The sequence below is a fragment of the Galdieria sulphuraria genome, assembly GCF_000341285.1.
Source record: "Galdieria sulphuraria unplaced genomic scaffold scaf_19, whole genome shotgun sequence".
Lineage (NCBI taxonomy): Eukaryota > Rhodophyta > Bangiophyceae > Galdieriales > Galdieriaceae > Galdieria > Galdieria sulphuraria.
In genome coordinates, this window is record NW_005178456.1 from 94,877 (window position 1) to 121,170 (window position 26,294).

At 39.4% G+C, this 26,294-nt stretch overlaps 18 protein-coding genes across 19 annotated transcripts; 9 read left to right on the forward strand and 9 right to left on the reverse strand.

Annotated features, from left to right (window-relative positions):
• Window positions 1–4: 4 nt before the first annotated feature.
• Window positions 5–1,571, forward strand: Gasu_26140 (arsenite methyltransferase). Its single transcript, XM_005706490.1, has 2 exons — window positions 5–613; window positions 661–1,571. Exons 1-2 carry the CDS (start codon window positions 59–61, stop codon window positions 1,228–1,230), a joined length of 1,125 nt encoding a protein of 374 aa, XP_005706547.1. The 5' UTR covers window positions 5–58; the 3' UTR covers window positions 1,231–1,571.
• A 13-nt stretch (window positions 1,572–1,584) lies between these two features.
• Window positions 1,585–2,102, forward strand: Gasu_26150 (transcription elongation factor SPT4-like protein). Its single transcript, XM_005706491.1, has 2 exons — window positions 1,585–1,841; window positions 1,889–2,102. Exons 1-2 carry the CDS (start codon window positions 1,636–1,638, stop codon window positions 2,076–2,078), a joined length of 396 nt encoding a protein of 131 aa, XP_005706548.1. The 5' UTR covers window positions 1,585–1,635; the 3' UTR covers window positions 2,079–2,102.
• Window positions 2,103–2,109: 7 nt separating this feature from the next.
• Gasu_26160 (splicing factor 3B subunit 5) lies at window positions 2,110–2,554 on the reverse strand. The gene is made up of 3 exons (XM_005706492.1): window positions 2,444–2,554; window positions 2,353–2,398; window positions 2,110–2,298 (listed from the first exon to the last, which is right to left on the reverse strand). Exons 1-3 carry the CDS (start codon window positions 2,533–2,535, stop codon window positions 2,149–2,151), a joined length of 288 nt encoding a protein of 95 aa, XP_005706549.1. The 5' UTR covers window positions 2,536–2,554; the 3' UTR covers window positions 2,110–2,148.
• Window positions 2,555–2,559: 5 nt separating this feature from the next.
• On the reverse strand, window positions 2,560–4,994 carry Gasu_26170 (DNA binding / transcription factor). Its single transcript, XM_005706493.1, has 3 exons — window positions 4,782–4,994; window positions 4,062–4,728; window positions 2,560–4,002 (listed from the first exon to the last, which is right to left on the reverse strand). The coding sequence occupies exons 1-3, from the start codon at window positions 4,989–4,991 to the stop codon at window positions 3,140–3,142; spliced, it is 1,740 nt and encodes a 579-aa protein (XP_005706550.1). The 5' UTR covers window positions 4,992–4,994; the 3' UTR covers window positions 2,560–3,139.
• A 520-nt stretch (window positions 4,995–5,514) lies between these two features.
• On the forward strand, window positions 5,515–8,345 carry Gasu_26180 (puromycin-sensitive aminopeptidase). The gene is made up of 2 exons (XM_005706494.1): window positions 5,515–5,778; window positions 5,830–8,345. The coding sequence occupies exons 1-2, from the start codon at window positions 5,582–5,584 to the stop codon at window positions 8,303–8,305; spliced, it is 2,673 nt and encodes an 890-aa protein (XP_005706551.1). The 5' UTR covers window positions 5,515–5,581; the 3' UTR covers window positions 8,306–8,345.
• A 9-nt stretch (window positions 8,346–8,354) lies between these two features.
• Gasu_26190 (oxidoreductase, zinc-binding dehydrogenase family protein) lies at window positions 8,355–9,545 on the forward strand. The gene has a single exon (XM_005706495.1). The coding sequence runs from the start codon at window positions 8,365–8,367 to the stop codon at window positions 9,415–9,417; it is 1,053 nt and encodes a 350-aa protein (XP_005706552.1). The 5' UTR covers window positions 8,355–8,364; the 3' UTR covers window positions 9,418–9,545.
• A 27-nt stretch (window positions 9,546–9,572) lies between these two features.
• Gasu_26200 (ApaG domain protein) lies at window positions 9,573–11,514 on the reverse strand. Its single transcript, XM_005706496.1, has one exon. It carries the CDS (start codon window positions 11,365–11,367, stop codon window positions 9,709–9,711), a length of 1,659 nt encoding a protein of 552 aa, XP_005706553.1. The 5' UTR covers window positions 11,368–11,514; the 3' UTR covers window positions 9,573–9,708.
• A 45-nt stretch (window positions 11,515–11,559) lies between these two features.
• Window positions 11,560–12,404, reverse strand: Gasu_26210 (60S ribosomal protein L23e). Its single transcript, XM_005706497.1, has 3 exons — window positions 12,339–12,404; window positions 12,000–12,284; window positions 11,560–11,830 (listed from the first exon to the last, which is right to left on the reverse strand). Exons 1-3 carry the CDS (start codon window positions 12,349–12,351, stop codon window positions 11,706–11,708), a joined length of 423 nt encoding a protein of 140 aa, XP_005706554.1. The 5' UTR covers window positions 12,352–12,404; the 3' UTR covers window positions 11,560–11,705.
• A 5-nt stretch (window positions 12,405–12,409) lies between these two features.
• Gasu_26220 (E3 ubiquitin-protein ligase HERC2) lies at window positions 12,410–13,984 on the reverse strand. The gene is made up of 4 exons (XM_005706498.1): window positions 13,655–13,984; window positions 13,577–13,603; window positions 13,128–13,525; window positions 12,410–13,079 (listed from the first exon to the last, which is right to left on the reverse strand). The coding sequence occupies exons 1-4, from the start codon at window positions 13,966–13,968 to the stop codon at window positions 12,520–12,522; spliced, it is 1,299 nt and encodes a 432-aa protein (XP_005706555.1). The 5' UTR covers window positions 13,969–13,984; the 3' UTR covers window positions 12,410–12,519.
• A 40-nt stretch (window positions 13,985–14,024) lies between these two features.
• Gasu_26230 (protein transport protein Sec23A) lies at window positions 14,025–16,525 on the forward strand. The gene has a single exon (XM_005706499.1). It carries the CDS (start codon window positions 14,173–14,175, stop codon window positions 16,477–16,479), a length of 2,307 nt encoding a protein of 768 aa, XP_005706556.1. The 5' UTR covers window positions 14,025–14,172; the 3' UTR covers window positions 16,480–16,525.
• A 29-nt stretch (window positions 16,526–16,554) lies between these two features.
• Window positions 16,555–17,325, forward strand: Gasu_26240 (iron-sulfur protein ISA2-like protein). Its single transcript, XM_005706500.1, has 2 exons — window positions 16,555–16,775; window positions 16,837–17,325. The coding sequence occupies exons 1-2, from the start codon at window positions 16,578–16,580 to the stop codon at window positions 17,140–17,142; spliced, it is 504 nt and encodes a 167-aa protein (XP_005706557.1). The 5' UTR covers window positions 16,555–16,577; the 3' UTR covers window positions 17,143–17,325.
• A 69-nt stretch (window positions 17,326–17,394) lies between these two features.
• Window positions 17,395–18,726, forward strand: Gasu_26250 (uncharacterized protein). Its single transcript, XM_005706501.1, has one exon. The coding sequence runs from the start codon at window positions 17,416–17,418 to the stop codon at window positions 18,697–18,699; it is 1,284 nt and encodes a 427-aa protein (XP_005706558.1). The 5' UTR covers window positions 17,395–17,415; the 3' UTR covers window positions 18,700–18,726.
• Window positions 18,727–18,729: 3 nt separating this feature from the next.
• Window positions 18,730–20,734, reverse strand: Gasu_26260 (LL-diaminopimelate aminotransferase). The gene is made up of 2 exons (XM_005706502.1): window positions 19,449–20,734; window positions 18,730–19,387 (listed from the first exon to the last, which is right to left on the reverse strand). Exons 1-2 carry the CDS (start codon window positions 20,722–20,724, stop codon window positions 19,284–19,286), a joined length of 1,380 nt encoding a protein of 459 aa, XP_005706559.1. The 5' UTR covers window positions 20,725–20,734; the 3' UTR covers window positions 18,730–19,283.
• A 10-nt stretch (window positions 20,735–20,744) lies between these two features.
• Window positions 20,745–21,235, forward strand: Gasu_26270 (U6 snRNA-associated Sm-like protein LSm6). Of its 2 annotated transcripts, XM_005706504.1 has the most exons (2): window positions 20,745–21,077; window positions 21,128–21,235. In XM_005706504.1, exons 1-2 carry the CDS (start codon window positions 20,858–20,860, stop codon window positions 21,175–21,177), a joined length of 270 nt encoding a protein of 89 aa, XP_005706561.1. In that variant the 5' UTR covers window positions 20,745–20,857; the 3' UTR covers window positions 21,178–21,235. The 2 variants fall into 2 exon arrangements, with proteins under 2 accessions (XP_005706561.1, XP_005706560.1); XM_005706503.1 differs by lacking the exon at window positions 21,128–21,235 and having other exon boundaries at window positions 20,745–21,115.
• A 4-nt stretch (window positions 21,236–21,239) lies between these two features.
• Gasu_26280 (uncharacterized protein) lies at window positions 21,240–21,964 on the reverse strand. Its single transcript, XM_005706505.1, has 2 exons — window positions 21,623–21,964; window positions 21,240–21,571 (listed from the first exon to the last, which is right to left on the reverse strand). Exons 1-2 carry the CDS (start codon window positions 21,948–21,950, stop codon window positions 21,279–21,281), a joined length of 621 nt encoding a protein of 206 aa, XP_005706562.1. The 5' UTR covers window positions 21,951–21,964; the 3' UTR covers window positions 21,240–21,278.
• Window positions 21,965–21,979: 15 nt separating this feature from the next.
• Window positions 21,980–23,564, reverse strand: Gasu_26290 (oligosaccharidyl-lipid flippase, MOP family). The gene is made up of 2 exons (XM_005706506.1): window positions 22,444–23,564; window positions 21,980–22,398 (listed from the first exon to the last, which is right to left on the reverse strand). Exons 1-2 carry the CDS (start codon window positions 23,545–23,547, stop codon window positions 22,006–22,008), a joined length of 1,497 nt encoding a protein of 498 aa, XP_005706563.1. The 5' UTR covers window positions 23,548–23,564; the 3' UTR covers window positions 21,980–22,005.
• A 120-nt stretch (window positions 23,565–23,684) lies between these two features.
• Window positions 23,685–25,015, forward strand: Gasu_26300 (ribonuclease P subunit Rpp3). The gene is made up of 6 exons (XM_005706507.1): window positions 23,685–23,927; window positions 23,974–24,055; window positions 24,107–24,187; window positions 24,232–24,414; window positions 24,461–24,601; window positions 24,653–25,015. The coding sequence occupies exons 1-6, from the start codon at window positions 23,824–23,826 to the stop codon at window positions 24,986–24,988; spliced, it is 927 nt and encodes a 308-aa protein (XP_005706564.1). The 5' UTR covers window positions 23,685–23,823; the 3' UTR covers window positions 24,989–25,015.
• Window positions 25,016–25,019: 4 nt separating this feature from the next.
• Window positions 25,020–26,284, reverse strand: Gasu_26310 (sterol 24-C-methyltransferase). The gene is made up of 2 exons (XM_005706508.1): window positions 25,908–26,284; window positions 25,020–25,853 (listed from the first exon to the last, which is right to left on the reverse strand). Exons 1-2 carry the CDS (start codon window positions 26,221–26,223, stop codon window positions 25,108–25,110), a joined length of 1,062 nt encoding a protein of 353 aa, XP_005706565.1. The 5' UTR covers window positions 26,224–26,284; the 3' UTR covers window positions 25,020–25,107.
• Window positions 26,285–26,294: the final 10 nt, after the last annotated feature.

Here is a 26,294-nt window from a genome sequence, read left to right on the forward strand (position 1 = left end):
ATATATGTGGTAGGACTGGAAGGAATCCGCCTCCCAACCAACCCTACATACCCCCATCATGGGAGATTTTCTCTTCCAATCGATAATAGTAGAGATGAACAATTGTCAAGGAAAAAAGTGTCAAAAGGAACAATATGATAAACAAAGAGAACAAGTAGCCCATTATTATGGCACTGTATTGAGTTCCAATCGAGACTTGAAGTCTTCAGCTTGTTGTCAAGCACAAGAACCGTCCATTCACAAAGCCATATGTAGTCGGTTGCCCGATGAAATTCTAGAAAGATTTTATGGTTGTGGAAGTCCTATTCCTCCTGCGTTAACCAACGCAATAGTTCTGGACCTCGGATGTGGTACGGGAAGAGACGTGTACGTTTGTAGTGCTTTGGTAGGTGTTGGTGGTAGAGTGATTGGATTGGATATGTTGGATTCCTCTTTGCAAGTAGCAAGAAAGTATCAAACGACTCTATCAAAACAGTTCTTTCCAGATTTGGAGTCGTATTCCAATGTCGAGTTTCTCTGTGGATATATGGAACAGTTGGAAGAAGCTGGAGTGGAAAGGGAGAGTTGTGACTTGGTGATATCCAATTGTGTCATCAATTTAGTGCCTAATAAGGTACGTTGGTTTGTCTTTGGTATTGAATGAGTGAATCGGTTGTATAGGAACAAGTATTTCGACAAGTGTACTATACGTTGAAAGTAGGAGGAGAACTTTATTTTAGTGATATATATACGGATAGGAGAATGAGTGAAGTGGCAAAAACAGATCCGCTTCTTATATGTGAGTGTTTAGGAGGAGCACTATATTTACAAGATTTTAAGTCGATAGTGGAATCCATTGGCTTTTTGGATCCTCGAATGGTAACTTGCAAGAAAGTAGAACATTCACTTTCGAATGAACTCGAGTCCAAAATCAAAAATGTGACATATTATTCTTGTACTTTTCGTATGTTTCGTCTGAATGATGGGTTATTAGAACACAATAGGGAAGATTATGGAGAAGAAGCTGTTTATTTGGGTACAATAACAGAATGTCCAGACGTTTTTGAGTTGGATATGGATTATCGATTTCCTAAAGCTGTCAGTGTTCCAGTTGATCATAATACTGCCAATATTTTAAGATATTCTAGATATGGTAGTCACTTTTGTGTAAGTGAGAAGATGGAACATAGAGGGCCCTTCATTCAAAAGAAAGGGAATTGTTGTTACAACTTAGTTGATTGGCATAAATAAAATATGGTACTTTATCGAAAAGGATTGGTAAATATGTTACAAAAGTCATTGAAGGAGTTTAAAGATGTTGTTCGTGCGGAGGGGATTAAGGAAGACTTTTCCAAAAACGAGTATTTTGTAACCAAAGGAGAGAAGATACGTGCCAATAGACTACAAGCACAGTATAGAAGAAAGGCAAGCAAGACGTGGAATATGACAAATACTTTGTTGGAAAGACAATCAAGAGGTTTCTAGTGGCGCATATAAATATATATATATAGAGAGAGAGAGAGAAAGACAGATATTATGAAAGAAGGAGTATAAAAGTGGAACAAAGGAAAAATAAAGAGTCAAGTTGGTTCAATAAAGAATGGCTTTGGATCCCTATTTCATGAGTTGTTGCGGCCCTTGTGGGTTATTGAAAGGATGAAGTATAAACAAACTGCTCCAAGTGAAAATGTTATTCCACAAGAAGTGAGTGCGAATAAGTTACGTGCTTGTATGGTTTGTGGGTTGGTTAAGACGTTCAACCAGTTTGTTGTCTTTGGTTGTGAAAACTGTCCAAGTTTAATAGACGTTAGAGTGGCAGATAGGGAACGTGTGGCAACCGTCACTACGAGCTTGTTTTCAGGGTAACCAATAGATTGACAATTGACTAAGCTCTTACTCAACTGAATAGATTGGTGTCCGTTACTCGTCCTTTGGATAGTTGGGTGGCAAAGTGGCAACGAGTTTCTCGTCTGGTACCTGGTTGTTATGCAATAGCTGTAAGAGCTGCACTACCTGAAGATATTTTAGAAGAATTGGAAGAGAAAGGACTTCAAGTACCTCGAACGAGAGCCACAGCGGCAGCATATGAATATTCATAACTCAATATACTAAGAAGAACGTGTTTATTGTGTTGACTAGTGTAGCTTCTTAACAAAGTTCAACTATGAACTACCATTGTGTCAAGCGTTCTTTCTTGGATAGTACAGGTTCTTCAGATTGTCCATATGGACTATGTAGTTTTTCTAACAAGTGATATCGTATTCTGCCGTTTGACTCTCCTTCCACAGTAGCAAATAAAGTCAACAAGGAACGATGTCCCTACAAATATATATATATATATAAGGCTCAAGTTATAAAACAACTCTTTCCTACCAAGTAAGTAGCTATAGAATCACGTGCCATATTGGTACACCAGTCACTTGTGAAAAGTCAGCCAACGTAAACCATCTTCAAGTCTACTTACTGTCTACTGATATCTGGATGTCCTGTTCCTACATATTTGGTTTGTAAGTGTTCCAGTTGTGAGTAAAGGTTCTGTTGTGGATGCGTTGCCATAAGAAAAATCAAATCTTCATAGATTGATGAATGGACGATTCCCTTATGAAGCGACAGAATAGCTATCGTTTTCACCTTTCATACTAATTGACTTTTCTAAATCTTGATTGAAAGAAATGAGTGTGCAGCTAGTTACTATATGTTTACTAGCTGTATTAACTATCGTTCAAAGCAAGGCCAAATCAACAACTCAGGTTACTTTATATAGTGACGTGAACTGTTCAACTTCCATTATCTCTTACTACTAAACTTCCAATACAAACTGTTTCGTAATTAACCAACCTCCTTTAGGACCTATAGTCTCTATATTACAGTTCGTTCCTCTAAAAAGCAACCTTCTAGCCTGACTATTCAGCTATGTATCCACGGTTCAACTGGAGCCTCTTGTACTGGAGTAGATATCTGAGTAGTACTTGTAATGAAAAGTGGACACGATTATTAACTCTACCAAATATCCTTATGCTGTGGAGTTTCAGAAAATAAGTATATCGACCATCTTAGATGGATAACCATGGGTTCCTATTTCTTGTGTTTCTTTGTTTCTCTCCATTTCGTTGGTTCGTGATCAATCATCTCCAAGTTTGTTGTTGAAACCCTCAAAAGTTTATTCCTTTTCGGATTGTTCCATATTTTCCGCCATATGAATGCTCGTCTCTGCAGTTTCTTCCACTTCATCTTCTTCATCTATTGGATATTCTTCCATAAATCTCCTCAAATATTTTTCAAAATAGCGCTTCAATTGATAGGAATGATCAGTAGATTCCTTATAATAATTCCTCATTGTCTTCCATATCTCTGGCCATTGTTTGTTTTCTACTACTTTCTTAAATCCTCCTCTTCGCTTCACACCTTCATAAAGTGCATAAAAATCAAAAGGTTTACCTCGAAACATGGGAATGACTTCCAAAGGTTGTGAACAGGACTCCCAAAAAGAACGTAACTTATCCAAAAACTTTTTCTCTTTCTCTGAAACTCGAACAAATGGAGGAGCCGCTGGTCTCGAGTCTCTACGAAAACATCGTTCTCTGCCATTCTTCTTTTTTGTTTTCCATAAAAGTTTCGGAGTCCATTGACTCTGATGCATAGTGGAAACAACTTGAGGGTTCTCTCCAAATACAGGATGATAGTCTCCCATTCCAGTATCATCCATGGCTTCATAGGCATCTCGGTCTAAAGAAGATAAAAGACCTGTCCATTCTAATTGGCGAACAGAATGTATATGTTCTGACCATTGTTCTTGAGAAACTACAGACTGAATGGCTTTCAATACTTCATGAGCCAAACTACCTTTTTTTACTCCACTGGGATGACACATGAAGCATTTGTAATCACTTTCCATCAACTTATCCCATTCGTGTGGGTTCACTCCAATGCAATATTTATGTGACCAAGTCTTACAAACGGAACATTCTACCATATCGCCTGTATCAACTTGCCAACCACATGGACATCGAACGATATCAAAACCTAAAGTAAACATCCCTATATTGGTATCTATAGAGAGATAACCTGATGACCATACTTACGTTGCAGTTCCGTTGGCTTCCTATCCAACTCGGGATAAATAACTTTATTCAACGAGGACTCTTCCCAACAACTGCTGGAATCATCATATTCTAACTCGGATTTTTCTTCAACTGAATGCAAAGCTCCTGTGGCCAGGATGGAAATAACTTGACCCTCTTGATGCAGCGTTTCTTCTTTATCCATAGTAGGTGTCACCAAACGGAATGATTGGTTAGATCTTTGAAAAGTTTTTAGAGAACTGGGATGATGAGTAAAACAACACTTTGCTATTTCATCAACCATAGTTGCATAAGGATTCCACGCGCCCAGTTGCCAATGGACTTGTTCCAGGTTGAGAAGAATATTCCTTCCATCATCTAATATGACTTGATGGAGTTTCTTTTCCATATGATAACTAACTATAGTTCCCCATTTCCAACAAACATTCTCTTTTTGAGAATGGGTTACCAGTTTCAAAGTGTAGCCTAACAATGAAGATGCTATTTCTGATATGGAACCCGTTCTCAACTCGGAAGGTGGTGACTGTTCCAAAGTTTTTCGTTGTCTTTCATAAGGCAACAAAATTTCATGATAGATACGTTGTAGATATCGTGGACAAGTATATGGAGATTGGTAGAGAGCGAATTTCTTTCGAATATCGTTCCATCTCTCATATATAGTAACACACTAGGCAATAGTTGTAAGCTCATCATTATTTTTCATAGATGATATGGACTTACTTCATAACCACCATGAAAGATATACACCTCCACAAAAAAGTCGGGAAGAAACTTCTCTATGGGTACAAAACTTACTTTTTGTGGGATATCCTTGTCCACGGAAGGTGGCCACTGGTTACCTAGTTCCACATAATAGGCAATAATATCATATGTAAGGTTCCTTTCCAAGTTGGGTTTGGTTTGATATATCTGAGAACAATAGATAGCCATGAAGTTTATCTATGAATATTCATACAACATATATATATTCTTTCAAAGGGAACCAATGTTTTGCTGGAGGAAAGATATTCTTGTTGTTCAAAAGACGACAGAGATATATAAAATAGAAAGAGTTGTGTATAAATATTCTAAAACGATAACTTTCTAAATATGTATAATCTTAATACCAGTAATGGACCACTTTGAGTACAATCTTAGAGTGGGCTTATAGTGACACAATGCACTCACTACACTCTCTTCGAATCCAAAAAAAGAAAAAGAAATGATTAGTAAATGGGAGTTTCCACAAAGTAGATAAAATAGTTTCATATAAGATGGACGCTTTTGATGTGAAATAATAAAAGACAGTTGAAAAAACTTTACATTATAAAACAAATATAGTTGAAAGGTACTTTTAGAGTATCAAGTCCATGTAAGCTTTTTATTGGGTATCTATTCTTTTGTATTGCACTTTACAACGACGCCGTCTCTCACGAGTGGTACTTCGTATGGACACTCGTCACGAAGAACTTAGTGTGGCATTGGACAAATCCGTTTCTTTATTTAGTGATTGATTTTTGCATCACGTTTGTTTTCAAAGAATGACAGGAACCAATGAAGCTGAACAACAAGTACAAACCAACAGACATTTGTTGCCTCAGATAGTGAAACCAAAACTATATAAACTGCAGTTAGAACCTGAACTCGAGTTTCCTGAGCAAAATGGCGCCCAAGGAAAGCAAGACTTGAAGTTTCAAGGGAAAGCTAACATTGAACTGGAGATCATTTCTTCCACCAAGTAAGTGCAGTATCTTTTTGTTCACGAAATACTAAAGGTGATGACCGCTAGATGTGTGACCTTGCACGCCTTGGATTTGGAAATTAAAGAGGCAGCTGTGGAGGTAAACAACTCTAAGCTCATCAAGGCGGAAAACATAAGTTATGACAAAGAGCAACAGACTGCAACTATTCTGTTTCCAGAGACTCTTTTACCTACTCAAAAAGTGGCGATTCAGTTGGACTATACCGGTACTCTCAACGACCAAATGGTTGGGTTTTATCGTTCTTCCTATAAAGGTTCGAATGGAGAAACAAGATATATGGCAACCACTCAATTCGAGCCAACGGATGCTCGTAGAGCCTTTCCTTGTTGGGATGAACCTGCTATCAAAGCTGTGTTTGAAATAACGTTGATTGTTCCTGCAGATCGTGACTGCTTGAGTAATATGATTGCAGTTTCTGAGCATATCAATGAATCGGGGAAAAAAGTTGTGCAATTCCAAAGAACACCCATTATGTCTACCTATTTGTTAGCCTTCATAGTGGGGGAGTTTGACCATATTGAAGACAAAACAGAACAAGGCATAATGGTTCGCGTGTATACCTTAAAAGGGTCTTCGGAATTGGGCAGATTTGCATTGCAAGTTGCAGTGAAGACTTTAACTTTTTTTGCAGAATTCTTCGATATTGCTTATCCATTACCTAAAATGGACTTGGTTGCTATTCCAGACTTTGCTGCTGGTGCAATGGAGAACTGGGGATGTGTTACATTTAGAGAGACAGCGTTATTAATTGATCCTGCCAATTCTTCTACAGTTGCTCGTTCTCGAGTTGCTGAAGTTGTTGCCCATGAACTTGCTCACCAATGGTTTGGCAACTTGGTAACTATGGAGTGGTGGACCCATTTGTGGTTGAACGAAGGCTTCGCAACATGGGCAGCAGATTTGGCTGTCGATCATTTATTTCCTAGTTGGGGTACTTGGTTGCAGTTTGTAAGTTCTACATTCTCCGCTGCTCTAAGGTTGGATTCATTAGAGTCCTCACATCCTATAGAAGTAGAAGTAAAGAAAGCAGGAGATGTCAATGAAATATTCGATGCCATATCGTATTGCAAGGGAGCGTCAGTGATTCGAATGCTGGCCAATTATTTGTCGTTGGAATCCTTCCAAAAGGGATTGCAAGTTTATTTGAAAAAGTTTAGCTATAAGAATGCTGCAACAGATGATTTATGGAAGGTTTTAGAAGAGGTTTCTGGCAAACCAGTATTTTCGATGATGAGTCTGTGGACACGGCAAACAGGTTATCCCGTGATCCAAGTGAAACAGAATCAAGATAATCAGTGGCTCTTTGAGCAAACTAGATTTCTATCGAGTGGTTTTACGGAGCAAACCACTGAAAATGCTACTTTATGGATCATACCGATAGGAGCTATCTCTTCTTCGAAGCCAACAGAGACGCGTTATTTCTTATTGAAAGGAAAGAAAGAAGAAATGAACGATGTATTTGGAAAGGAGGAAGATTGGTTCAAATTGAATTCCAATCAGTCTGGTGTTTATCGAGTGAATTATCCACTGTCGTTATGGGAGAAACTAAGAAAGCCTGTACAGGAATGTATACTTTCTTCTACCGATCGGTTAGGTCTCAGTATGGACTCATTTGCGCTTTGTCGTGCAGGAATGATGCCTACCACATCTGCCTTGGATATGATGGCAAGTTTCGAGAATGAAACGGACTACAACTGTTGGGTAGACTTGATTTCGAATTTTGATAGTCTTCATAGTGTTTTTGGAAAGACAGATGAAAGTCGTTATTTGATGGAAAGGTTTTTCTGTCATATCCTTAGAAACATTGCACAACAATTGGGTTGGAATGCTGCAGAAGGTGAAGAGCATTCGGTTAGTTTGCTACGTCCTAAAGTGTTGAGAGCCATGGTGGACTACAAAGATGCGAACACTTTATCTATTGCCAGACAGTTATTTGAACAATATATCCATAACAAAGATAACGTTGTTGCTGATCTCCGTGGAGTAGTTATGGCAGCCGCAGTTTCGAGTGGAGGGCAAAAGGAGTTTGATCAAGTCAAGCATTTGTTTGAAACTGCAACTTTGAATGAAGAAAAGGTTCGATGTCTACAGACTTTAGGAATGACACCTCAAGTTTCTCTTATGAAAGAAGCGTTGGAATGGGGTTGGCAACATGTGCGTTATCAGGACTATATCTATTTGGTTTCTTCTATCGGTAGCAATCCTAAAGGTGCTGAGTTGATTTGGGAATACTTGAAGGAACATTGGAATGCTTTATATGAACGTTATGGAAAGGGAAACTTTATGTTGACTTCCTTTATACGTGCTTGTACAGCTCAGATGACTACACAAATGGAAGCTGATCAAGTAGAAGCTTTTTACCGAACTAAGCACGTGGAGGGATGTGAGAGAACCATTCGACAATGTGTAGAACGTATTCGAGTATCTGCGAAATGGTTTGAAAGAGATGAAAAGGCAACAAAGGAATGGTTACAACGATATGTGAAAGATCACAATTGTTGAGATGTGTTGTTCAAGAGAGTTTATGATTTGTGTTTGTCTTTTGGATAAAAGTGATTGGAATGAACGATGAGAGAGTGTCTCCTATACCTTGTCTACAAACTCGACTTGAACTAGTCCACTTTGGAAAACCACAAGAAGAAGGTGTTCTTCGTCTCCGTCGTGATGCACCAGTTCCAGTTCCTCATGGCTCACAAGTTTTGGTAAAGATGCTATATGCTCCGTTGCATCCGGCAGATATGTTTACCATCGTTGGCTTTTATCCCGGCGTTCGTTATGTTATAGAAAAGCAGGCTGGTTTTGTTCCCGGTTTAGAAGGTTGTGGCGTAGTTGTAGCACAAGGTGAAGACGCCACCATCCCGTTAGGTATGCGAGTAGTGCCTTTGTTAGGAGAAGAGGCGGGTAGTTGGCAACAGTATGTGTGTGTGGAGGGAAGGCAGTGCATCTGTGTTCCAAACGACATCAACGATACAACAGCTGCACAGTTGCTTGTGAATCCTCTCACAGTGGTAGGATTGTTGAAAGAAGTGGAACGCTTGGTTGATCTGTATGAAAACCCGTGGATCTTACAAACTGCTGCCAACTCTACGTTGGGAAGAATGACGATCGCTTTGGCAAAACATCACTCTGTGAAGACGATCAACGTGATTCGGTCGTCTGAAACGATGGAAGAACTCAAGCAGCTGGGTGCTGATGTGGTCATTGTGGAGGAACAAGACGGTCAATGGGATCGCACTGTGTACCAAGTTACAAAAGGAAAAGGTGTTGCAGCAGTGTTGGAAGCAGTTGGTTCGGAAATGGGCTCGTTGGCTTTCAATTGTTTGCAATCCGGTGGTTTGTATTTGGCATATGGAGCACAGAGTGGAAAACCTATAAGAATGAGCAACTCGGATTTGATTTTCAAAGATATTATTTGCAAAGGATTTTGGTTATCGAGATGGTTTCCCAAACAACCTCCTCATGTGGTGGAAGACTTGTTCGACTTGTTTCGAAAACGAGTATTTGAACCTCGTATTCAAACGATATTACCATTGGATCGTTATTTGGAGGCTTTTCGTTTGCAAAGAGAAAAGAACCGACGAGGAAAGATTCTATTTTCTTTGCAAATGGATTGATATCTTGTGAATGTAATGGAAGATGAAAGCAAGTTAGTTGTGTGCATAGAATGTGCTGCTTATTAGAAAGTGAAATGGGTTGTCAATGGAAACTTCATATGGAAGCTTAAGGTAGTTCAGTATCCTGTGCATATATATATATATATATATATAGTTCAATAGCAACGCTGTTCATTTTACACATTGCAGATTTATTTACACACAAGACCACCGTCTCCAAAGAACCCAACATGAATGAATATTATAAACTGGGATAAATGTCACCAAGCTCGATCTATATACACAATACAACTATTCAGAATCCACACCACTCTTATCATCAAGTCGCAATTGGACAGGTTTCGTCTCTAAGTGAAATAACTGTTGACCACAATCTCCACGAACGAGTATAAAATTCATCTTAAGAAAGCCAATAAAGGGCAAAGCGTCTGAAATGGATGGATATTGAAATACACAGAATGATGTATATTCAAATGATTCTCCATCTTGGACTACCGGCTTTCGATCAGCAACCCATTTTTCAGCAAGCATATGCTTTTGACCATCTGAGGTTTCAACAAAACCATTCGAACTCAGCAACTGGATTAATTCCCTACCCGTATTCACAAACCGAATTTGATATTCAAAACAAAGATAATGCTCGGAAAGTGAAGACCTATCCATATTCCATTTGCCTTGTAGCTGAACTTTTAAAATATGATTAAAAGCTTCCGAGTGACTAAATGCTAGACTAGTCATTTTGTTGCCGAGTATTCCGGTCTTGCTGTCCTTGTCAGAATTGATTGACGTTTCTGAAAAACTATCTGCAGAAGAAGCAATAGAAGACGAATTGGAGTAACCAACTACATCTTTAGATGCTGTATCCAAACCAAATGAAGAATTGCCGGGCGACATTTTCAAACTCATCGGATCCTTATTCATTTTATCTCTACTTTCCTTCATATTGTTCATCAGCGGCATTCCTTCTGCATCAATCAAGGCATCTCCAAACATTTCCTGATTATCCCACAGACTTAATACAGCTGGCTCAACAAAAGATTGATCGGAAGACTCCCAATCTGCAGGTTGCTTCTTATTGTCTTCATTTTGCGTGGGAGATAAAACACGGATATCGTCATTGTTTTGAATAGAGGGCGCTACATTCATGTTATTAGACTCATTCACAAGGTAAGTATCAAAACGACTACAGATGCCTGCACGATTTGTCCTTGTTTCTCCTCCCTGAGAAGGAATCCTTTTCTTCAGATTGGGCGGTTCACCAACAAGCTGTAATGCTTCATAAAATATGTTTGCAAAACCTAATTCCCCTTGATGCAACGCTTCATCGATACTTTCCTGCAAAATGACGTGTGCATCTCTCAACCTTAAAAGAGAAGCCTCATCTCTCAACTCAGCTGCTCGTTCAAAGTTATAGACTGAAGCTTCAAACAACTTCTCCATACACAACTGTTCGATACGAAGCCAAAGTTTTAGACGCTGACCACTATCCAAGAAACCAGCTGCTGCCACCACCTTTTCAACCTTTTCCATCCGTCTTGCCCCGTTACAGGCATCAAAAATTCGCTGGACCAGTCTTCTTCTTTCCTTTTCCACTTCAGATATTGAAACACTGGTTTCTTTTTCTTTATGACTTTTGGGATCCGATACATTACAATAGAGAGGATATGCTTTTGAATCTCTCCAGTCACATCTTTTGGAGCACCTCGTTCTTTGGGTTTCCAACTTATCTTGCCTGGTTTTCTTCTGAACAAGATTCATTTTGTTGACATTTAGAAAGCTTCCAAATACTTGTGTCGAAGCAAAACGAGCGGAAACATTGTAGCAACGACTAGTGGAGAGACTACCCTGTATGACACAGGAATAGTAAGCAAAGTAAGCACACCCCTTTGACCTCCGTTTGGGACTCCATTCCAAGCAAGGTAGTCTGTGTCCTTCGATGAAACTTGTCATTGGGGACACAAACCGATATACACAAAAGTGTGTTTATTCAAAAACACAGAAACAAAAGAGATTCAACAAGGGATAGGAGAATACTATGAAGAGAAATTCAATCCCCCAAAATGTGAGCCGTTAGACAACTGTTGTCATCCAACTTCAAACGCTGTCGAAAGACAAGCAAGAACCGACACTAGAAAGTATTTGGAAAAAGAAATGATCGAGTATTTGAATAGTCATTTTGAAAGTTTCCAGAAAAAAAATGCAACCCATTTGGCGCCTTTTCTTTGCGTCATTGAAAGGGCTTATTCTTCAAAAGAGTTTTTGTTGACGGGTATTTATTTCTTGACTTTTCAACAAATAGCACTTGCTGCGGAAGCAATACGGGGCCACATGTCTGCACACTCTTTGGCAACTGGACCTGCTACAGCAGAGCCTTTCATCTCACCCTTGGGATTCACGATTACACCCGCGTTATCTACATCAAATCAGTGTCAGACAATTCTATCACAAATTAGGCAAGTTTAACTTGAAAAATCAGTCCCGAAAGATGTATTATCTTCCAAGGTCACAGTATTGACCAATCAAGAAATATCAAAGGTTTCATCACCAACTTTTGTATGTCATAACTAATGTCGACAACTTACCTTCAAAATACAAGATAACTCCATCCTTCCTTCTCCAGGGCCTTCTCTGACGAATCACCACAGCGGGTGTTACTTTTTTTCTCAACTCCGGCTTACCCTTCTTAACTGTTGCCAACACCATATCGCCCACAGAGGCTGCAGGAAGTCGGTTTAAACGTGATTTGACTCCCTTTACAGAAATTATGTAAAGGTTCTTGGCTCCTGTGTTGTCCGCACAGTTGATGAGAGCCCCGACAGGTAAGCCTACAGAAGTACGGAATTTGCTTCCTGTTGAACCTTTTCTACCTAAACTATTTTTCAACGATCAACTTTTATATATTCGAATACACACAAAATTACCTCTTTTGGACATGAAGAATCACCAACTCGTCGTCGACGGATGAATGAAAAACCCAAAAGTAATTTTTGGATATTTAACAAGTTGGATGAGGTGCGTTGGTTGTTGATAAAAGGTTGTGTCCTTCATACCATAAGAACAACGCATACACAACAGCTCGTGAATATTATCAATAGGATATTTTCAGCCATTTTTATTTTTCATATCTTGACATAAAACAGCGCTGTGGTCCGAACCAAGTGTAACGTATAAGACTGCACCTGCAGGTAAAGAGGTCACTTGGACAGGAGAAGTTCTGTACGAGGCAATAGATTCCAGTTCTCCGCCTCTTCCTAACTGACCATCCCTTCCTCTTCCCCAAGTATAGAGCACTCCATCTTTAGTAACTGCAGCTGTATGACCACCACCACAAGCTACCTGCACTATTTCAAAATTGCGAAGATTGTCTACTGGCTTGGCTAGAGAACAGTCCGCTTTTTCGCCGTGTCCCAACTGTCCTTCTCTACCTAAACCCCAAGTATAAACAAGACCATCACGCCCAAGAGCACAAACATGATAGTCACCAGCTGATATAGCAACTACATCAGATAAGCCAGTTCCTGAAAGTGATCTTGGAGTTTGTACAAATCTCTCTCCATGAGAACGCCCTAATCCAAGTTGTCCGTAGTCATCTGCTCCACACGAATACAAACCGCTTTCACATACAAAAATGGTAAAGTCTCTTCCACAAGCAACATCCACAACTAGAAATATCATTGAATAGTTGAGCAAGTAATTCTCTTAGTCGATACCTTTTTCCGTCAAAGATTGCACTTTCTTGGGTTGATACTGACTGTTCTTTTCTCCATGTCCAAGTTCACCTTCATATCCATTTCCCCAAGTCCACACTTCTCCTTTCTCTGTTACGGCAGCTGTATGACTACGACCACAAGAAACAGATATTACTTTTTCTTTCTCCAAATCGCCTTTTATCAATCGAGGAATAAACACATGTTCTGTTCCACCCGATCCTGCAGAAGCCGCACGACCCCAACAATATAGATGGCCATCCTTGTCAATAGCAGCCATATGATTACCACCTATAGAAACTTTAACGATATTCTTTCCTTTCAAAGCTTCCACAAGGCGAGGCAAATTTTCGTTGGAGTCATCATTATGACCCAATTTTCCATATTCACCACTTCCCCAACTAGGTAGCATATTTGAGCACATCCTATTCCATCTCTTTCTAACAACTTACGTATAAACGTCACCATCGAGTGAAATGCTATACACAGTGAGTAAAACAAGTTAAAGGAAAGTAACATCCTTTCCTTACGCTGCAGTACACGAATCACCAGCTGCAACATAAACAATTCGTTTTCCAGAAAGTGCTTCTACTGGAAATGGTCTATCAGCTGGTCTCTCATGGCCCTGACCAAGTTGTCCGATGAGGTTTAAACCAAAAGTTGTTAATAGAGTCCCATTTTCGAGAGCAGCTTTCTTCATCCTATTCTTTCTTTCTTCTAGTAATTGCTCCCAAGATGATTTCAACTGCATTTCTACACACAAAGTAGAACTAGTGAAGAGAGCAAAACAACCCGAAACTATGAGAAACTTGAACAGTCTGTGAGAAGAATCTCTCTGAGGCATAAACTTTGTTATACCCAACAGTGGTATAGTTTTCCACTGAAATAATATTCGATGACAAGAAGAAAGTGTTGATCCTTGTCTGAAAGGTCCCCATTCTGCTGTTGTTCTGTAAACAGAGTTGACAAGTTTTGTGAAGCGTTGACCAACGACAGTCCAAACAGAATGCATTGTGGATGATCGAGGAATTTTGAAGACTTGGAAAGAATGGACTTTGTACAAGCCGAAGAAATAGATGGAGCTCGTTGGTCGTGGCATATTTGGCCGTCAAGTAAGATCGAAGCTCAACGTTGTGTCGTGCCTTTTGGTTGTTTATATACACCGTTGAAGGACATACCCAATCTTCCCGTCTTACCTTATCCTCCCGTCAAGTGCAAGTGTGGTTGCGTACTTAATCCATATTGTAGTGTTGACTTCCACGCAAAGTTGTGGGTTTGTCCTTTTTGTTTGCAGCGTAATCCTTTGCCTCCTCAATATGCAGAAATATCGGAGACGAGACTACCTGGAGAACTCATCCCCAATTTTACTACTATCGAGTATGTCCTATCTCGCCCACCGGCACCGCCACCAGTTTTTCTATTTGTCATCGATACTTGCATCAATGAAGATGAACTTCAGGTTCTCAAGGAATACCTTCTAAAGGCGTTACAACTATTGCCACCAGAAGCTATCGTAGGACTCGTTACTTTTGGTCAAAACGTGCACGTTCACGAACTAGGATATCAAGATTGCCCCAAGTCTTATGTCCTTAAAGGTTCAAAAGACTATACTCCGGTACAAATTAAGGAACTTCTTGGATTGGCGGTTTCTCCTACTCGTCTGTCAGGAACGTCTTCTTCAGTCAACCGTCCACAAGGTGCTGCTCGGTTTTTACAACCCGTCTCTGAATGTGAATTCATTTTTACGGATATTATCGAGGACCTTGGAAGGGATAATTGGCCAGTTCCAGCAGATCAGAGACCTAAACGATGTACAGGGACCGCACTATCGATTGCCGTGGGATTGTTGGAAGCTTCTTATGCTGATTACGGTGCAAGAATTCAACTCTTTGTAGGAGGACCTGCAGTGGAAGGACCAGGAAAGATTGTACAAGCAGAGTTGGGTGATACAGTTCGTTCTCATATGGATATTGATAAGGACAATGCTCCTTTCTACTCAAAGGCTTTGAAACATTACGAGTCAGTTACCTTACGAGCAGTCAATGCAGGCCATACTATTGATGTTTATGGTTGTTCTTTGGATCAAGTTGGTTTGTTTGAGATGAAGTCTTGTGTAGAAAGGACAGGTGGTTTTTTTGTTCAGGCAGAATCTTTTCATCATCTTATGTTTAAGAGAAGCTTTGAAGCGTTTTTCAGAGGCACTCAAGCAGAAAATAACAAGTCTGGAGAAGAACAGAGTAAAAAAATGGGTCTTCGTTCAGGCTTTCAAGGCAGTTTGGAAGTTTTGACTTCTCGTGAGTTGAAAGTTTCTGGTGCCATTGGTCCAATGACTTCACTTAAGAAGCAATCCAATTGTGTTAGTCGAGATGTTGAGATTGGAATGGGTGGAACTTGTGCATGGAAGATGTGTGCTGTCGATCCTGGTGTAACAGTAGCAGTATATTTTGAAATTGTTCATCCACATGGAACACCTATTTCAGAAAATCAATTTCGTTATGTTCAGTTTGTTACTCAATATCAACATATTTCTGGTCAATACCGAATGAGAGTGTCTACGATGGCTGGAAGATGGACAGACCCTACCAATCTGGTGGATATTGCTAGTGGCTTTGATCAAGAAGCAGCAGCAGTTCTTATGGCGAGAATGGCAGTTTATAAGACGGAGAATGAAGAAGCATTTGATATTCTTCGCTGGCTTGATCGTATGTTGATTCGTTTGTGTTCCAAGTTTGCAGAATATCAAAAGGAAGCTCCTGAAACGTTTCGTCTTTCTCCGCAGTTTTCACTTTATCCACAATTTATGTACAACTTGCGCCGTTCACAGTTTTTGCAAGTATTCAATAGTAGTCCTGATGAAACTGCGTATTATCGTTCTTATTTGAATCGAGAAAATACATTGAATGGCTTGTTGATGATTCAACCGAGTTTAATTGCATTTACATTGGAGAGTCCTCCAAGTCCCGTTTTGTTGGATGTTGCTAGTATTGCACCTGATCGTATTTTACTTCTCGACACGTTCTTCTATGTGATTATTTATTATGGTGCTACTGTAGCCCATTGGAAGAAGGCAGGATATCATTTGGATCCACAATACGCACATTTGAAGACCTTTTTGGAAGCTCCTAAAATAGAAGCACATGCTATTGCAGATGAGCGATTTCCTTATCCTCGATATATTGAAGCAGATCAGGGTTCAAGTCAAGGTCGATTTTTGTTAGCCAAATTGAATCCCTCAGTGACACATAATTCGAGTCCGAATGACTTGTCCATGGCATCTGACCTTATTTTCACTGATGATGTTAGTTTGCAAGTGTTTATGGAACATTTAAAGAAGCTTGCAGTTTCCAATCAATAAAGAAAACTTACGGTCGATATTCTTCGCGATTTGTTGATCCTAGTTGCTATAGATTGGAGGATGATGGAAGAAGAAGAATTTTCATGAATTGTGTGATGATGCAACAACGATCCTCCTGGATATATCGTACGTGGTGGAAACAAGCGAGTAAAATATTTTATCCCAAAAGGAACCTCTTCAAAGATAGAATAGTAGGACAGACAGAATCTGCCAACCAAGGAGGAGAGGAGTCCTTAAGTTGTACTCTTTCTGAAGTGGGTGAACAGCCTCTCAAGATAGACGATAGTTGTATCAAGGTAAGAACGAGAGATAAAAGTAGTACATTGTTTATATATATATATATATATATTGGTATAGCGTTTGAAGTTTGTTGGTAACCAGAGAGGAGGAAAACCGGTTGCTTTAAGAGTAGCAGTGGATAGTGGAGGTTGTTCAGGGTTTCAGTATGCTTTTGAGTTGACAGAGGAAAAGGCAGCAGAGAATGAAACTATTATTGAGAAAGATGGAGCTAAAATATATGTTGACGATATTTCTCTGCCGTTTTTGAAGGGAAGTACGGTTGCTTTTGTTGAGGAACTGATGAGTAGTTCTTTCCGAGTGTTGAATAATCCTAGTTCGGAAGGAGGATGTAGTTGTGGAACTTCGTTTTCTCCCAAGATGTAATATATATATATATATATATATATTATATGTATGTATGTTTGTGAGAGAATGAGTTGTTGGATGAAGAAGAAGGAGACTATCATGCAATACATTGCGTTAAAAGAATAGGAAGACTCATAGAAATGTCTACAAGAAATCATTACCAAGTGAGAATGGATCGTTGATAAAAGACCAAGTTGAACAAATGTTTCTAGTTGACAAGATGTATTGTTGTTGTTCCAAGCACTGACTCAGTTGCTTCGTTATCTCAACCTATTGACCATAAGAATACCCATGTCTTTGAACAAACAGTGGCTCGCACAGCGCAAGTCACTGCTTGAGGCTTTTCGAAAGCTTAGCGACGCAAGGTCATCAACCCAGTGGCAAATTATATCTTCCCATATTGAAGACCAGTTGAAGGAAGAAGATAACGAAAAGACTCTTCTCATCTACAAGGAAGTTGTACGCTTGTGCCAAAGTCCACAAAACTCCTTCATAGGGCTCAAGTTATTGGACCAATGGCTACCGTGCTCTAGGCTGTTGCGAGAATGGATATTGGAACCACTGGAGCCTTGTTTGATACAACTTGTAGAATCAGGTTCAACAAAAGTCTGCCAGTTTCTTTCACTTTGGGATGAATACTATGGAGTTCAATTCCCAAGTTTGCATACATATGTCCGTCGTTTTGTGAAGAAAAAGGGAGGAACAATGACAAGTGAGCCTAGTTGCCCAAGTCCAGCTACTTATGTTCCTTGTGGTTGGAAAGAGGATGCCTTGTCGGTTATGAAACAGTTGCGAGAGTGTTTGGCTTTGATAGTTCCTAGGATGGAAGATTATGCGGTAGAAACAGCTACTCAAGGTCACCAGACTTGGACAACTTTGCAAGAGCCAAAAGATGATATCACTATTCAGTTGGTGACTGACATTTCACTACTTGAAACTGAGGAGAACAGAATTGTGTTTGATTCTTGTCGTGAGTTTTTGGGACAGTTGGAGAAGATATACAGTCGTGCCAAACAAGTGGATAAACTTAGGGATGATTGGATGTGTCAAATAGAATCACTTTTACAGCATTGTTATCAACTTGGTCTAAGAAGCCAAAATAATCGTTCGTTATATTATTCTTATGATAAGACAAGTGAAGATGAGGATACCAACGACATAGTGTGGGAGACAGTGGATGCGGAAGAAGTTGAGGATCAGGTCAAACTATGGGAACCTGACAGTTGTTGTGCTCCTCATGATGATGACAAAGGGAAACAACAAACGGATAAGCAAGAGTCGATGGTTTGTAATGAAGACATACTGCAACAATTAGAATCAACTATGCCCTATCCAAAACGCAAAGAAAGGAAGCAACTTCATTCACAGTCATCTTGTTCCCATGAAACTTCTTTACGGGAGAAACCCAATCGAATTCGTACGAAGAAGGAGACAAGTAAACATCGCATTGCCAAGCAACTGAAACGATCAGCTTCAAAAGTATCCAAGACTTGGAATCAACTGCAAGAACGAGAAGACTTGGAAAGGTATCATCAAACTTTTGCAAATAGTGTAACTGTAGGAAGAATAGATTGAATATTTAATATAACACATTGCAAAAATGATACACTTCATCTTGGTCCAATACTCCAACCTCTGTATGACAAACGGCACAGACGACTGGAAGATATTTGTTTTGTAAGTCACTTACTTTACCTGCCTCTTTCAGTTGTTGATATTCCCGGTCACCTTCTGCACCACGAACACGAACTTTGAGCCTTTGGTCTGTTCTGACTCGACAATTCCGTACAAATATTGCTCTAAATTGGTTTTCATACTCTTCATGTTGTTGACACTGCACACAAAGCAAAGTGAAGCAACAAGGGCAAGATAACTGGAACTCATCGTCGTCCAAGTCTTTCCATTCTTCATCTCTGAGGTTTCTTTTGTCGGTTATTCCTCCTCTCTGTCGTCGAAATAGTCCACCGTGAAACAAGTTTTCCTTCACCCACCTCTCGTCTTCAGAGTCTGCATGCTCATCGTACAATGGGTCTCCGTGTTGAGACATAAAACGACTTTCAATGTCTTCATCCGAAGTGTCCGTAAGACTATCTTCATCTACGGTATTATTATTATTCATCCAAAATGCTCACAATTCCTATTGCGCACAAGAACAAATTTTATTTTCCAAACATTTTCTCTAATCGACTCTTTGCTTCCAAACATTGCTCTCGAGATGCAAATGCACTCAATCTTAGAAATGATTCTCCACCAGAACCAAAACCTACATATATATATATATATTCCTATAAGCACACAATCCATGGAAATAATATACAAATTACCTGAACCTGGAACGGTGACTATTTGTGCCCTTTCAAGCAACTCTTCAAAAATATCCCAAGAGCTACGTCCAGGAAACTGAACCCAAACATAAGGAGAGTTCTCTCCACCAAATACTTTCAATCCCAAGTCTCGCATAGCACTCGATAATATGTGAGCATTTTCCAAGTAATAGTCAGTCAGTCGTCTAACTTCTTGCATTCCCTTGTCATCTAATACAGCCAAACCACCAGCCTGAGCAAGACTAGATGCACCATTGAAACAAGTGGTAAATATGCGACGAAAGTCTTTGTGGACAAAACTTCCATCGGCAAATTGCAAACTTTTTGGACATACCACCCAACCCAAACGAACACCAGTAAAACCTGCATACTTGCTAAAAGAATTGCATTCCAAAGCAACTTCATTCGCACCCTCAATTTCAAAAATAGACTGCGGAATATTCTCATCTCTTATGAAAGGAGCATAAGCAGCATCGTAGACAATGATGGAACCGTTATTCTTTGCATATTGCACCAACTTTTCCAACTGTTCTCTTGTTGCAGCAGCACCAGTAGGATTATTAGGTGAACAAAAGAAAATGATATCTGCACGTGGCACTTTATCCAGTTGAGGAAAGAAATTATTCTCCGGTAGACAAGTCATGTAACGAATATTTTCATAGAGTGAGCCATTCTTTGTACCAGTCTGACCTACAATCACCGCACTATCCACATACACTGGATAAGAAGGATCCTGAACGGCAATATCCACTCCTGGACCAAACATCATTTGGAGACGACCAATATCACACTTGGCACCGTCACTTACAAAAACTTCGTCGATATCCACTTTCCCACCATACAGACGTTCAGATATTTTCTTCCGAAGCTCTGGATCTCCTAAATCGGGTCCATAACCTGAGTAACCTTCAGGTGTGGCTAAAGCGAGAGCTCTTTCGGCCATCTTTTGTGCCACATGGGCTGGAATGGGTTGTGTAGTATCACCGATACCTAAACTTATGATATTGGCAGTGGGATGTTTCTCTAAATAGGCATTTCTTCGTCTTGCTATTTCGGGAAACAAATAACCTGCTTCCAACTTTGCCAAATTAGGGTTTCTAGGTACTCTAGTCATTTGTTTGGATGCTGTTGGAGTAGAAGCTACAAGCAACGGTGAAGACCGAGAGAATCTCTTCTTTACTTGACAACGGTTGTTTTTGGGTTGAATAACAGAGTTGTTCAACTTGGGAATGAAGGTGCTATGAAAACACCATATAGAAGAAGAAGAATGGATCATGAAACCAAAATGACAAAAAGATACTTTGGGAATCAAAGATATATAAAGTTGTATTTTTTTACAACATGAAATATGTGCATCTTGGAATGTATAACTAGTCGTCAGTCTGTTGGTAAATCATGGTGATAGGAAAATGACCACGCAAGGTAATATCGAGAAGCGAAGCCCTGCAGACTTTTTGAAACAAGTTGTTGGAAAACCAGTGGTGGTAAAACTCAACTCTGGAGTGGAATATAAAGGAGTACTTGCTTGTCTAGATGGATATATGAATATTGCGATGGAACAAACGGAAGAGCACGTCGGTACACAGTTGAAAAATAAGTACGGAGATACGTTCATTCGGGGTAATAACGGTAAGTAACAAAGTTTCCGTAAGAGGTAACAAGTTGAAACGAGTATAAAGTACTCTATATTGCGGCGCAAAAGAAAGGCAAACAAAGAAAAGTTGGGTGAAAAGAAAGAGGTACTCGGGAAATGCTACTTGCCTTGATCGTCACCCTTTGATTTTGAACCAAGGACAAGAATAAAAAGGAAGTTTTCTGTTACACGAAAGATTACAAGTTGGAAGAAGTCTCAGAAACTTTCTCTTGCTCCAATAGACGTGGCACTTTACAAGAAGGCTCTACAAGTTCAGGGTCCTGAGTGCCAGATTCTGGAAAATGAAGTTGAAGCAAGATACAGTTGGAATCAGTCTCCTGTTCTTGCAACATCTCATCCTCCCCTTGTTCTACATCTTTCACGATGAACGTAACTGTTTCCGTATAGGTTGTTCCGTGTCCTTTCACCGTAAGAAGTAACACATACTTTCCAGGAACGTCCGCCTTGAAATGAGTCTCTGGAGTCCTACCTACGCATAAAGTTATGTAACCAGTTTTAAAAAAGTTTCGAATTTTCATACTATACAACAAATCGGCGTTGGTTAGAAGACTCTTTTCTGGTTTGGAAACCAAAGACCAACGACAAACGAGTCTCCCTGGTTGACTTCGGTCGTCACGTACTCCTCTTTCAGAGGAAGCCTTTGATTTCCTTTTAGGAAGTTGTTGTTGTCTACCACCTTGTGTAAGAGTGTTGGACTCTTCACCTGTTGCTTGTTCTGTTTCCGAAGGAGAACTGTCCGCCAAATGTTGTAGCGAAGGTTTGTCTTCCCAGTCCGTTGAAAACTGATTAAGATGTTCTGAAGTAGGTGAACAGCCACCACTTGGAGATAATAACTGTTCCACTTCCATGGCTACTTTGTGTTGAGAAACTTTGCTCACACAAAATCAAAAACTAAAGAATTCTTTATAAGAGGCGGGATTCTTTCATGAACAATACCCACAACAAAGGAATAAGCAACAATGTGCGATACAACAGTCTAGTAAAAATAGAAAACTTGGTCACATGTTCACTAGAAAAATAGAGTGATGAAGAAATATACTTCAAGACAACATATCCATAAAACAGTGCTACCCAAAACCAAGCACTAGGAACGCTTTGACGAAAGCCCTTGCAAGAAAAAATGGATAAAACAAATATAAAACAGAATAAACTTCTGGCAAACATATTGGCAATATTTGCAATGAGTAGTCCTACTATGCCAATTCGTTGTGACAAAAAATATGCTAGTCCCAAGTAACACAAAGAAATAAACCAACTATAATATGTATAATTTGCAATGGCTCTCCTATCACCAACCTATAGAAATTATCAACAATAACAACAAATAGACTGCGCACTTACAGATGTATAAAAAGCTTCAAGTAGGCCATTCAATCCCATAGCAAAGATATAATAACTGTAGCATTCCAATAAGAAAACAGATGACTTCCATTGATTCCCAAAAAAGAGAGCAATACAGTCTGGAATGAAAAAGGGACCCAATATACAAAGACTTGAACATAATACTATTTCAAATCGCAATAAAGTACATAAGAAATGCTTCCATTCATTCAATACACGAGCTCTCTTCGATCTTTCCAAGTAATCCGAAGCATAACGAGAAAACACAATATGAGCCTGCTCTTCTAATGGACGAAACAAGAAGCGAAGTATCAATGAACCTAGATTGGCAGAAAATTTATAGTTTCCTCGACCTTTTATATCATTCAATAAAATAAGAATGATATTTTCACCATCTCCAAGAAGAAACTTTGGACAAGCTCGAAGAACAGAGTAAAAGGTAATCCATAAATGAGACTCTATTCCTGCAGGTATCTTCAAAACTTCATTGAAATGACAAGGAAGAAAACTATTATTGTCTGAAAGCAACCACAAGAAACATATATTCAACATACAACTATAAGCTATATGGCTCAATGGAACTGCGAACCCATATGGCATACGAAAATGCAGAAGCAAAATTAGACAAGTTGTACAACAAATGAGACTAGTGCCTTCTGCCAAAGAACGTTCCTTATATTGATCTCGCTGTGTCAACTGTACCCAGTGGATATCTGAAAGTGCTTCTAAGCATAGAGCAACAAGTTCTAGAGCCCAAGGCCAAGGAGAAAAACCAGAAAGACGCCAAAATATGACACAAGATAAGAAGCCAATCAAACAAGTAAAATAAAAACCACATGATAAGTACCAGTTCAACAGAACCTGTTGATTAGTTGTGAAACGTAGACTTGTTGGTCGAAAGCCTTCTCTCCAAGGCATGAGAGATAACGAGGAGAACAACGCTAACTGAACATCTGAAAACGCCACTTGTTCAGGAAGTAGGTTTCTAATAGTCCATAGCCTTAGTGAAAAGGAAACTATTCTGGTAATCAACTGAGTTCCAACCAATAGGGGAATTGTCTTCAAAGCTTGAAAAGAGATTCGTTCAGAAGTTTTCGTTGACATGAGAAAACTAATCCGTGGTGGGTCCACGATAATACTTGTTTGCTTCCTCCAACAGCCCTGAATCCAGCGAGTCTCTCACTTGTGTTGTGTTAAGAGTGGGACTTTTTGAACCACCTCTTGTATGAAAAGGACCAGGAAATAAGGTATCAATTACAATATTTATGTCGCTCTTTATACTTTCCCTAAGAGATACGATTGTCTTTAGAATTCCATTCCACATCGCCATCCAATTAGAAAAATTTGCAAGTTGCAGTGCACTAGTAGTACAACTATCACATGTTTGTTGACTTGAACGTCATACAAAGTGATGACGAAGCCAAGAATCAAACCCTCATCCAACGTCTGCAACAACTTGGATATGATAGTTTTGCCTTTAACAAGTAAAGTTATCATAAAGCCAATTGATTGAGTATTCACTTTGGTTAGATATGTTCGTGGTCGTGTTAAACGTGAGAAAGCCCCGAAAATAACAAAACTGGACATTCCTCAAGGAGAAGTGGACTATTCAGTTAGTAGATAATCATAAATATCTTTCTATTTCTAAGGATGGTCTTAATAGTTATTTCGTCCAGGCTGTTCACAAAGTCGACAACTGCAACAGTTGACTAGAGTCACTTTTATCATAGATCAACAAGATGACGTAAGTTTTCCCAAATTTTGCTTTTTGTGTATGAAGAGGTATAGATACATATGCTGAACTCATCGAATCCGTTGTTACGAGACTATGATATTATTGCGGTTCAACCGGCAACTGAAAAATTGTTACAACAGTGCCTTCAGTTTGATATTGACATGGTTACTATGGCTTTGAATGAACGGTTGCCATTTTATTTAAAAGTACCTCAAGTGAATGTAATGAAGTCCAAGGTTAGCCTATATTTATCTTTTTTACCGAGAATAACTTTTGCAATAGAATATCAAGTTTGAAATCTGCTATTCTCATCTTTTGGAGCCTAGCAATATCCGTCAAACAGCTATTGCTAATATTTGTTCATTGATGAAGACACTGAAACCAGAGTTGATAATTATGTCTAGTGGAACAGAGGATCCTATGGTTCGATATCGCTTTTTGAATTGTCTTTTTGGTATCATAACTGTTTTTTAGAAATTGAGAGGTCCTTATGACGCAATGCACATGGCTTTCTTCTGGGATATGATGGAACATCATGCCAGACGAGCGATATCAGAAATTCCAATGAGTACGATAAGAAATGCCAATTGGAGACGCAATACATTTAAAGGAGCTGTTGAGATTGTATCGTTGGAAGGTTCTTCAAAACATACTACTTGGCAGTTTAAAAAGTTGGAGGAATGGAAAGCCAACACTCCAAATGATGACAATACGGATATGTCCGTTATGGGAAAGAAACGTCCATTGGAGACGAGTGCAAACGGGACCAATTCTTCCAAAAATAACAACAAGAAAACCAAACAAAAATAACTATGCAAATTGCATAACATAGTTTACTTTTCAACACAAAAATACGCGCAGATAGAAAACCAAAGATTGCCAAACGAATGACATACGAAAAACTGGACCAATCGTCAGGCAATAGAAACTCAGTTTTGAGCTGAGGGTTTCTCCGGTTTTCTAGCTAAGAAGAAAAACATTGGAATATAAATACCAAGTTCGCCAGCATGAACCAAATCCTGGGCAGCTTTTATCAACATTCTGCTAACTTCAGCCGAACCTTTTGGAACTATGCCTAATTTCTCAAGGGTGGTGACTGTTATATGTGTGAAATAATGTCCTACTCGAGTATGACGAAAACCTTTCACGGAAAAACCTGCCTTTAGAGGATAATACCAAGGAAGCTCAGAATATTTAGACGCATCGTAATATTCAAGAACTTCGAAGCCCGCTTCTTTTAAACTTCCGACAACCTGGTCGAAAGTAGCCGTGTCAGGAAGACCATTTCCGACTTCTACAGCAAACTTTGCTTCGCGATGTTCTTTGTTTTGAGGATCATATTTGTCTGTTACACACCATTCATACCCAGCAAAGCAACAACCAGGTTTTATGACTCTGTACGCCTCGGAGTACACCTTTGTCTTTTCCATTGTATGACAAGTTGCTTCAATAGTATAAGCTCCATCAAAGGTCTCGTCTTCAAAAGGAAGATTAAGAAAGTCTCCGTGAACAATGTTGCAACTATCTTCTAAATTTAATTGTGTGTTCAACTCATTACCTCGTTCTACTTGATATTTGCTGATGGTCACACCAGTCACTTTGCAACGGGCGAAACGAGCGATATTCCGTAACGGACCACCAATTCCACAACCCAAGTCAACCAAATGTTGGCCACCTGAAATAAACATATGTGAATCTAGTTATGGTGAAAATATATACAAAGGCTCACGTTCCACTCCAATTCTATAGGGTAACATATATTCATAGCGTTGTAACGAGGCTTCAAAAGGTTCTCCTTTCTGAATGACAGCAAAATGGAAACTTTGTGCCCAACCCCACTCATAAAAATCAGAAACTAAGTTGTAAAAGTCGGAAACCGCGTCTTTGCCCTTTTCGGACTCCCACAAAGCTCTGTCTTGTTCCGACTCCGAACCATGAGAATACATTTTGTTGTATTCATTTATTACTGTGACAGCTTTCTTGTCTTCACCCAACTTTTTCTCAAACTTTAATACTTGAGGAATATAGTCACTCCAGGAAGACATGTTGTGAAAGGCGCACAAAACAACCTTAAAAACCAAATCAAAACAAAATAATCAAAATTCTCGTCGAAGAG

What these genes read in the sequence shown, in the direction of transcription:
- Gasu_26140 (XM_005706490.1), top strand. Translation starts at nt 59, where the DNA reads ATGGGAGATTTTCTCTTCCAATCGATAATAGTAGAGATGAACAATTGT. An exon ending in TCAATTTAGTGCCTAATAAG is followed by an intron (nt 614 to 660) that starts GTACGTTGGTTT and finishes TCGGTTGTATAG; the next exon opens with GAACAAGTATTTCGACAAGT.
- Gasu_26150 (XM_005706491.1), top strand. Translation starts at nt 1,636, where the DNA reads ATGAAGTATAAACAAACTGCTCCAAGTGAAAATGTTATTCCACAAGAA. An exon ending in ACTACGAGCTTGTTTTCAGG is followed by an intron (nt 1,842 to 1,888) that starts GTAACCAATAGA and finishes TCAACTGAATAG; the next exon opens with ATTGGTGTCCGTTACTCGTC.
- Gasu_26160 (XM_005706492.1), bottom strand. Translation starts at nt 2,535, where the DNA reads ATGGCAACGCATCCACAACAGAACCTTTACTCACAACTGGAACACTTA. An exon ending in CATCCAGATATCAGTAGACA is followed by an intron (nt 2,399 to 2,443) that starts GTAAGTAGACTT and finishes ACTTTTCACAAG; the next exon opens with TGACTGGTGTACCAATATGG. An exon ending in ATTCTATAGCTACTTACTTG is followed by an intron (nt 2,299 to 2,352) that starts GTAGGAAAGAGT and finishes ATATATTTGTAG; the next exon opens with GGACATCGTTCCTTGTTGAC.
- Gasu_26170 (XM_005706493.1), bottom strand. Translation starts at nt 4,991, where the DNA reads ATGGCTATCTATTGTTCTCAGATATATCAAACCAAACCCAACTTGGAA. An exon ending in TCTTTCATGGTGGTTATGAA is followed by an intron (nt 4,729 to 4,781) that starts GTAAGTCCATAT and finishes ACTATTGCCTAG; the next exon opens with TGTGTTACTATATATGAGAG. An exon ending in GAAGCCAACGGAACTGCAAC is followed by an intron (nt 4,003 to 4,061) that starts GTAAGTATGGTC and finishes TGTTTACTTTAG; the next exon opens with GTTTTGATATCGTTCGATGT.
- Gasu_26180 (XM_005706494.1), top strand. Translation starts at nt 5,582, where the DNA reads ATGACAGGAACCAATGAAGCTGAACAACAAGTACAAACCAACAGACAT. An exon ending in GAGATCATTTCTTCCACCAA is followed by an intron (nt 5,779 to 5,829) that starts GTAAGTGCAGTA and finishes GATGACCGCTAG; the next exon opens with ATGTGTGACCTTGCACGCCT.
- Gasu_26190 (XM_005706495.1), top strand. Translation starts at nt 8,365, where the DNA reads ATGAACGATGAGAGAGTGTCTCCTATACCTTGTCTACAAACTCGACTT.
- Gasu_26200 (XM_005706496.1), bottom strand. Translation starts at nt 11,367, where the DNA reads ATGACAAGTTTCATCGAAGGACACAGACTACCTTGCTTGGAATGGAGT.
- Gasu_26210 (XM_005706497.1), bottom strand. An exon ending in AGTTATCTTGTATTTTGAAG is followed by an intron (nt 11,831 to 11,999) that starts GTAAGTTGTCGA and finishes GATTTGATGTAG; the next exon opens with ATAACGCGGGTGTAATCGTG.
- Gasu_26220 (XM_005706498.1), bottom strand. Translation starts at nt 13,968, where the DNA reads ATGCCTCAGAGAGATTCTTCTCACAGACTGTTCAAGTTTCTCATAGTT. An exon ending in GGTGATTCGTGTACTGCAGC is followed by an intron (nt 13,604 to 13,654) that starts GTAAGGAAAGGA and finishes CACTGTGTATAG; the next exon opens with CATTTCACTCGATGGTGACG. An exon ending in CTCGATGGTGACGTTTATAC is followed by an intron (nt 13,526 to 13,576) that starts GTAAGTTGTTAG and finishes TATGCTACCTAG; the next exon opens with TTGGGGAAGTGGTGAATATG.
- Gasu_26230 (XM_005706499.1), top strand. Translation starts at nt 14,173, where the DNA reads ATGGACTTTGTACAAGCCGAAGAAATAGATGGAGCTCGTTGGTCGTGG.
- Gasu_26240 (XM_005706500.1), top strand. Translation starts at nt 16,578, where the DNA reads ATGCAACAACGATCCTCCTGGATATATCGTACGTGGTGGAAACAAGCG. An exon ending in TAGACGATAGTTGTATCAAG is followed by an intron (nt 16,776 to 16,836) that starts GTAAGAACGAGA and finishes ATATTGGTATAG; the next exon opens with CGTTTGAAGTTTGTTGGTAA.
- Gasu_26250 (XM_005706501.1), top strand. Translation starts at nt 17,416, where the DNA reads ATGTCTTTGAACAAACAGTGGCTCGCACAGCGCAAGTCACTGCTTGAG.
- Gasu_26260 (XM_005706502.1), bottom strand. Translation starts at nt 20,724, where the DNA reads ATGATCCATTCTTCTTCTTCTATATGGTGTTTTCATAGCACCTTCATT. An exon ending in AGTCACCGTTCCAGGTTCAG is followed by an intron (nt 19,388 to 19,448) that starts GTAATTTGTATA and finishes ATATATATGTAG; the next exon opens with GTTTTGGTTCTGGTGGAGAA.
- Gasu_26270 (XM_005706504.1), top strand. Translation starts at nt 20,858, where the DNA reads ATGACCACGCAAGGTAATATCGAGAAGCGAAGCCCTGCAGACTTTTTG. An exon ending in GTTCATTCGGGGTAATAACG is followed by an intron (nt 21,078 to 21,127) that starts GTAAGTAACAAA and finishes ACGAGTATAAAG; the next exon opens with TACTCTATATTGCGGCGCAA.
- Gasu_26280 (XM_005706505.1), bottom strand. Translation starts at nt 21,950, where the DNA reads ATGGAAGTGGAACAGTTATTATCTCCAAGTGGTGGCTGTTCACCTACT. An exon ending in CAACGCCGATTTGTTGTATA is followed by an intron (nt 21,572 to 21,622) that starts GTATGAAAATTC and finishes CTTTATGCGTAG; the next exon opens with GTAGGACTCCAGAGACTCAT.
- Gasu_26290 (XM_005706506.1), bottom strand. Translation starts at nt 23,547, where the DNA reads ATGTCAACGAAAACTTCTGAACGAATCTCTTTTCAAGCTTTGAAGACA. An exon ending in TTGAAGCTTTTTATACATCT is followed by an intron (nt 22,399 to 22,443) that starts GTAAGTGCGCAG and finishes TAATTTCTATAG; the next exon opens with GTTGGTGATAGGAGAGCCAT.
- Gasu_26300 (XM_005706507.1), top strand. Translation starts at nt 23,824, where the DNA reads ATGTTTGTTGACTTGAACGTCATACAAAGTGATGACGAAGCCAAGAAT. An exon ending in GATAGTTTTGCCTTTAACAA is followed by an intron (nt 23,928 to 23,973) that starts GTAAAGTTATCA and finishes CACTTTGGTTAG; the next exon opens with ATATGTTCGTGGTCGTGTTA. An exon ending in TCATAGATCAACAAGATGAC is followed by an intron (nt 24,188 to 24,231) that starts GTAAGTTTTCCC and finishes GAAGAGGTATAG; the next exon opens with ATACATATGCTGAACTCATC.
- Gasu_26310 (XM_005706508.1), bottom strand. Translation starts at nt 26,223, where the DNA reads ATGTCTTCCTGGAGTGACTATATTCCTCAAGTATTAAAGTTTGAGAAA. An exon ending in CTATAGAATTGGAGTGGAAC is followed by an intron (nt 25,854 to 25,907) that starts GTGAGCCTTTGT and finishes TGTTTATTTCAG; the next exon opens with GTGGCCAACATTTGGTTGAC.